Raw genomic sequence first — 7177 nt, forward strand, 5'->3', positions numbered from 1 at the left:
AAATAGTGGAACGGTAATAAAATAAACATCAAAGGCAAGCTAGCAAATCATCGCTACTTCACTGCTATTTACAACAAAAGCAGGAAGAGGAAAAAACCTACCCTTACCATTGGCATCATCGTAGAAAATATGAGTTTTGGAAGGAATTATACCTTTTTCCCATACCCTTAAACACAAACATTGGCACCTACAGCTAAGACAACACTTTATTGAAAGATTTCAGTTTACATTACATGGAGACAACAACAACAAGGAACCAAGAGAGGTCTCCCTCCTCTTATTTTTGTCTTTCTGAATTGCCTGCTTTTCTTAACTGGTACAGCTTTTGTGAGAAGAGTGAGACATTCAGTGTATTGTTATTTCTATCAAAGTTGTCAAGAATGCAAACAGAGGGACAGAAGAACCTCTCACTCTTCACTATTCACCATGTAAGACTCATGCAGACAGAAGAAATGGCAAAGCTTTGAAACAAAATGCAGGTGTGTGTGTGGGAACATATATTCTATTCAAGAGAGATCAAGATAGAAAGTAGGGCTGTTTGTTTCTCCTCTCAGTCTTCTAAACCTGTCTTGTTTCATCTTCCTCTCCAATACTTCTTGAAAGCCAGACCACAACGGAATAGTCCTAACCAGAGTGACTCTGCATTATGTATTTATTCTAAAATAAGGTCTGATTTAGAAAGACTGGTTTTGGAAAATATGGAGCAATCCAACTCTTACTCCAGGACACAAAATTCGAAGCATACATATGAGAAATAAAACATAAGCACCACACTGGATTTCTGCTGATGTTTTTGTTATTGTTTTGCAGACGCCAGCGCTACTGCCATATGAAATCAAATGGCATTTTGCAATTGACTTTGAAAAGTGAGCAGAATAGGAGTTTTCAGAGAAGCTACTACCAGCTAGCTCTCTTCATTGAGTTGGTCAATCTAGCATAATTTTGAAGGAGAAAAAAAAAAAAAAACTCTGAAGGAAGGCAAGACCTTAAGACAACTTAAACCTAAAAACAAACCCAAAAATGATGACTAATTTTTCCAGAAAGAAAAGTGCCTAGGTAAAATTACAGAATACTTTGTCCCAAGTTTTATGGGAAATTTACAGATTCGTGGTGATTAAAAAGTTAAAGTTACAATTTAAAAAAAAATAACCCGAAACCTACACAATGTATGATTTTATTAGAGAGTGGCAGTTGTAAGACAGAGGTTACAAACACACCATCCAGAAGAGGTCAAGCAATGCTGCTACAGAAACAGTAGCACATGTAGAACTAAGGTTAAGGCTTTGACTAACTCTCTCATAGCAAAACTCCAAAGCATTGCCTACCTGTTCCCATTCTACCTCTGCACCAGGTGTGCTTATGACAGAAGGAAAGAGAGACCAGGACTGAAACTATTTTGTCAGGCTACATAAATCATTAGGAATTCACAACTGCGAAGTCGTGTATTATTTTCCAACAGGTTGTTGAGCTGTCATATTACAACTTGTTGTTTTATACGGCACTATTAAAATAAATCACCGCGCGTAACAGGTTCAGCTCTGCCACCTATAAGTCATTCTGCATTTTACACCTGGGAGGCGGGCCGGCTCTGCTTAATCGCGCCGAACTGAGGCTTCGTTCGAAATACCCGGGAAGGGGAGGGACCTGGCAGGAGAAAATACAAACAAGTTTCGTAAAATAACTTTCCAACAAGACCTTGCTGTCATCTTGGCTAATTACGGCTCTGATACGGCTTATTAAGGCATACCCACCTTTGCTACCTTGCTTCTCCACCCACCACCCTTTCAGATCTTTGTCCTGGCTCCGCCTCTCGCCGGCGTTATAATGGGCTGGTCTGAAAGTGGTGGAGAGACACAGAACCACAGGGGAAGGGAGAGATAATGACAATAACACTAATAACCCTAATAACTCGTCTCCTGCTCGCCTCGCAGCGAGGAGCCAGCCCGGCGTCCCGGCACTGACAGGGGTCGAAGCCGGAGAGAGCGGAGTAACCCCGACAGCCCTCGAGAGATTCTCCCCGCGCCCGGGGAGCGCCGAACGGTAACAGCGGCAGCGCCTCCGAGGAGGACCGAGCTCGGGCGGACACGGAGAAGTGCCGGCTCCGGCAGCCGGCCGCCCGCCCGCCCGCCCTCATCCCGCACCGGCTCCACGGGGGCCGCCTCGCCCCTCTCCTTCGGCCCCATGGAGCAGCGAGAGTAAAGAGCGAGAAGGACAAAAAGGGGGGCGAAAGGAGAGCGAGCGCCCAGGTCGGGGAGAAGGAGGTGAAAGCCCGGAGGAATCCCCCGTCCCGAGGGCTGTAGGGCACCGCCGCCCGTCCCCGGCGCCCACCGGCCGCAAAGCGGCCAGCCCCTGCCTGCGACGCCGGGCCGGCGGGCTGAGGCGGGCGCCGAGCCCCGCTGCCCTGCCCTGACGGTCTCGCCTGCCGCCGCGGAGCTGTCCAAGCCGGCGAGGGCACAGAAAGCCCCTGGGTCGCCTCGCTGCCTCCCGCCTCACTTCAGGCCGCGCCGAGGGGCGGGGGTCGCGCCCGCCCAGCGAAGCCGCGGGGTGCGGGGGGGCCGGCGGCGCCGCCGCCATGAAGCTGGAGGTGTTCTCGCAGCACTATGAGGACAAGCTGGGCGCCGGCAGCGACCAGGAAGGCAGCGGCTCGCTCTCCCCTGCTCCGGCTGAGAGCGAGCTGGGCTCGGACGGTGACTGCGCGGCCAACAGCCCGGGCGGCGGGGCCGGGCGGCCGGGGCATCCCCCGCCGCCGCCCCCCACGCCGCAGCCCCCGCCACCGCCGCCGGCCGAGAGCGCCAAGGGGAAGCCCTACACGCGGCGGCCGAAACCGCCATACTCCTACATCGCGCTGATCGCTATGGCTATCCGCGACTCGGCCGGCGGCCGCCTGACCCTGGCCGAGATCAACGACTACCTGATGAGCCGCTTCCCCTTCTTCCGCGGCGCCTACACCGGCTGGCGCAATTCGGTGCGCCACAACCTCTCCCTCAACGACTGCTTCGTCAAGGTGCTGCGCGACCCGGCGCGGCCCTGGGGCAAGGACAACTACTGGATGCTGAACCCCAGCAGCGAGTACACCTTCGCCGACGGCGTCTTCCGCCGCCGCCGCAAGCGCCTCAGCCGCGCCGCCCCGCCGCCGCAGCCCGCCCGCCCCGCCGGCGGCGCCCCGCCGCAAGTGCCGCAGGAGGCGGCCGGAGCGGGCGCCGCGTCCCCCGGCGCTTCCCCGCGGTGCTGCTGCGCCTCCTCGCCCTGTCACTGCGCGCCGGGCGCCAAGGAGGCAGCAGCGGGGGGCGGCGGGGCGAGGCCGGCGGGCGGCGGCGCCGCCAAGTTCTCCAGCTCCTTCGCCATCGAGAGCCTCCTGCAGCGGCCGGCAGGACCCCGCGCCGCCCCGCAGCCGCCGCCGACACCGCACGCCCGCCTCCTGTGGCCGGCGCCGCCCGCGCCCCCGCACCTGCTGCCCGGCCCCTACCCGCTGCTCCCCTACCCACCTGCCGCGCAGCCCCCGCCCGCCGCCGCCGCCCTCTACGGCGGGGGCCTCCTGCAGCTCTGCGCCTACGGGCTGGGAGAGCCGTCACCGCCGCTGCTGCTGGGGGGCGGGCGGCCCTCGCTGGCCCCGGGGGAGCCGTCGCCGCTGGCGGAGCGGCCGCGGGCGCCGCTGTTCCAGGCCGGCCTCCCCAAAGGCGGGCGGGGGCTGCCGCCCACCTCCCCGCTCTACGGGCCCCTCCGGCTCGCCGGGCCACTGCCGCCGCCGGCGGCGGAGGGATCGGCCTCGTTTCAGCCGTACGCCGTGGAGACCCCTCTGGCTTAATGGAGCCCCCCTCCTCCCCTGCGAGGGACCTGCGCGGGGAGGCGTGGAGGGGGAAAGGAGGAGGCTCTGGATCCCGCACTTTAACTCCAGAGGCGACCACAGCCTCCAAGCAAAAGCCTCGGTGACTGTGCCTTAGTGAAATGACAGTGGGTTTAACTTAAGCCAAAAAAAAAAAAAAAAAAAAAAAAAAAAAAAAAAAAAAAAGGAGGAAAAAAAAGGGAAAAAAAGAAAAAATCAAACAACTGTCAGTTTGGACATAGCCATGAGCCTCAAGTGCTTCTTACTGTTCGTTGAGACTACTTGACTTAAGCCAGTCCCTCGCCACCCCTTTTCTATCCCCCTCTCTTGTCCCCACATGTCCTGCTACCGAAGCCTTGGGCAGCAGAGCGGAGGTGCCCCGCGGAGGGGCGCGGTGGCGGCCGCTGGGGGATGCGCTGTGCGCTTGGGAGGGCGGGGAGGAGGGAGGGGGCCCGGGGAGCCTGCCGGGAACAGCAGGGAGAGAGGAGGGGAGGGGGCCGGGGTCTGCTGTGGAGCCGTAGGTCTGTACTGCAAAGCAATGCATCACTGTGCCAAAAGAAACCTTTTCTCCTGTCCGGCAACTAGCATTTCGTGGGAAGGGAGGATATTAAATTATTTATAAAAGTAGTGTTTTTAACACAAAGAGAGTGCAGCTTTTTTTAAATTAATTATTGGAGGGGGCGGGAGAGGGGAAAAGGCTCAAGGAAATGTCAGATGTTGTCTCCTGTACTGGCTGGCGTTCTACATTTATGGCCAAGACCACTGCTACTGGAAAAAGAAGAGTAATTTTTTTCGTATTTTATTTTTGTGTTTGTATGTAATATATGTACGTGCGCATTTTATTGACGCTCGGCCACCATGTTTTTCCATTTTTTTTCCTTTCTCCTTTCCCCCGAATAAAAACTGCCCCCTAAATAAAGGTGGTAATAAGGAGAAGAGCGTGATGTCTGTGCTGGCGTGAGGGAGGGAAGCCTGTCGTGGGACAGCCTTGGCCGAGAAGCTTGGCTAGGGCCACGGGGGCAGCAGGGCTGCCCGCCCTTTCATCCGCATCCCCGCCGGCGGGTAGAGGTGCCACCTGTGGACCCGCCTTATTTTAGTCACGGGAGATGAGAGATTCTCCTCTTAGGCTGCCGCCAGGTATGAAAGTCCTCTGCAATTCCTCGAGTCAAATCAGATTTTCCCGTCGGGACTTAGCCCTGCAGAAATGCTGGCCATTTGCAGGCGGAGAGGTTTGCAGGCAAGCTGCCTGATGTAGAGGCAGCCTGTGAAAATCCTGTGTACATCTGCCTACCTTCTCCCCCCCCCCCCCCCCTTTATTTATTTATTTTTTTTTTTTCTACGAAGGACAGCAGACGACATGTAATCCTGTTGTCATCTCTCGGTCCAAGGAAAACTCGCTTCAGGAAGGTCGTAGGCATTACCAGGCTCCGGCTGCTTCTGGTGGAGGCATCCCCGCTAACACCTACGGCGGGCGAATCCTCAGCGGGGTGAAGGCTGGGGGGTATCTGCTGGTAATAGAAAGTTTACACGCGTTGCCTTCTCCCTGCGGGCGTTATGTTAAGGCTGATTTGTACTGTCAAAAGTGAACAGCAAAGCCTCAGAAAGGCTAAGTCGGAAAAAGGAAAGGTTGGGGGGTTAACTGCCTGTGCTACTGAATTACAAATCAGTGCCGCCCCCGAACTCGAAGAGTTTATACAAATGCTGAAATGATTATTCGGGGTTCGTTTGTTCGGTTGTTTGTTGAAAATCGGCGGGCTCTTCAAGTCTTCTGTAAGCACAGGTTACCTAAAAAAACGATGACAAGGAGAATTTTGGGCGCTGGATGTTCTTCTTTCTAATTAGATGTATGTCTGACCTTGGAGTTTCTCTCCCACCTCTTTTTCCCTCAGCGCCGAGATTCAGCCGCTGACTAGCTTCTACCCTATGCGCAAAAATTATTCCAAATAGCAAAGGTGTGTTGTGAAAGGAAAGCTTCAAACAGAACAATCGGCGGCCAAAAACAGCGATTTGTTTCAATACAGCTCAAGCAGATTTCACGGTGTGTTTAGCTCAGACCATAACATCCATCAGAACATTGCGAGAGATTAGTGACTAATGTATGAAGTAATCCAACCTTTGAAGGAATTGCTTTTTATGTACACACGCACATGCACACACACACACACACACACACTATTTCGACATCATTCTGCCTTCAAGGCTCTGTGCAAATATTAATCTACCCTTCTGTAATCTGCTCTTTCCTCTGGCTTGTATTTTACCATTTCTTTTTTATAGGAGTTCACATGTCCTAGTATCTTTTGCTTTTGTCGGTCTGTAAAGGTCGTATTTCAGGGTATGTTAAAGGCATCTTGATGGGAAGTGGAGTTTGTTATTATAGCCACAAGTATGTATTTTAATCGGATGTATTTAAGTGCGAGTAGGGATGATTTTTGTGTAAACGTATGCTTAACAGGATGACATTGAGCTTTTTACTTTTAGAAAATAAGTACGTTAAAAAAGAAAAAAAGAAAAAAAAAAAAGCCGGCAGAGTCCGAGATGTCCCTTGTTAATAAGTATTCTATTACATATTTATCTTCTATGAAACTCGATTTTTGGATGCATCGAGAAAGTATGTCAACGCTACAGTAGCAGGGATAGCTGTGTCCTCGCGGTCCTTTCCTAGCTCTTGTTTGGATTTCCTCAGACGGTCGAGATGAGGATTTCAGTGGTCCCCGGTGCGGGGCGATGGGGGCGGGGGGCAGGTATTGCCTGCTGTCCGGAGCCCTCTCGGCGGCGAGGCTGTGAGGCTTTCTCTTGCTGAAAGGTAGGGTCTTCTCCGCCTCCTTGTGCTTGAGCATCATCCTCCTAAGATGAGGCGAAGGACGAATCCCTGTTGACCTTTGGGTGGAATTTGCCCCGTTCGCGCTACTTTTCAGACCTCGCCGGCGCTTCCGAGCAAATGAACGCGTGGGGAGGAAAAAGCCGGCTGTGTGGGGGCTGTCACCTCGCCCCGCGCACACGGCAGAGGCACCGCACGCAGCCTCGCCGCGCGGGCAGAGCGGCCAGAGGGACCAGCCCGCGGACTCGGCCAAGGGGGACGGCCGGCCCTGGTGCACAGCCATAAATCCGAGCTGTCAGCTGTGACAGACGGCTGCTGAAACACAGCACCTGTCCAAACACTTTCCAGCAGCAGGTAATCAGAGAACCGACACTTTACATTTTTGTGTGGAACAAGCGCATTAACCATTTCACAGACCTTCCCAAAACAGCGATGTTTGTATGTCTGGGTACTTTGTCTTTTTTAACGTCTAATAAATCAGGATGACAGAAGAGAGACAAAGCCTTTTGACTTGTGATATCTGACACATCAGC

General features: G+C 53.9%; 1 protein-coding gene across 1 annotated transcript; it reads left to right on the top strand.

Annotated features, from left to right (window-relative positions):
* The first annotated feature begins 2346 nt into the window (after positions 1–2346).
* On the top strand, positions 2347–4759 carry FOXQ1 (forkhead box Q1). The gene has a single exon (XM_032116612.1). It carries the CDS (start codon positions 2573–2575, stop codon positions 3803–3805), a length of 1233 nt encoding a protein of 410 aa, XP_031972503.1. The 5' UTR covers positions 2347–2572; the 3' UTR covers positions 3806–4759.
* The last annotated feature ends 2418 nt before the right edge of the window (positions 4760–7177 follow it).

This window comes from Corvus moneduloides, chromosome 1, assembly GCF_009650955.1.
Source record: "Corvus moneduloides isolate bCorMon1 chromosome 1, bCorMon1.pri, whole genome shotgun sequence".
Classification (NCBI taxonomy): domain Eukaryota; kingdom Metazoa; phylum Chordata; class Aves; order Passeriformes; family Corvidae; genus Corvus; species Corvus moneduloides.

Excerpts from the sequence above, each read along its gene's own strand:
- FOXQ1 (XM_032116612.1), top strand. The coding sequence starts at position 2,573 with ATGAAGCTGGAGGTGTTCTCGCAGCACTATGAGGACAAGCTGGGCGCC.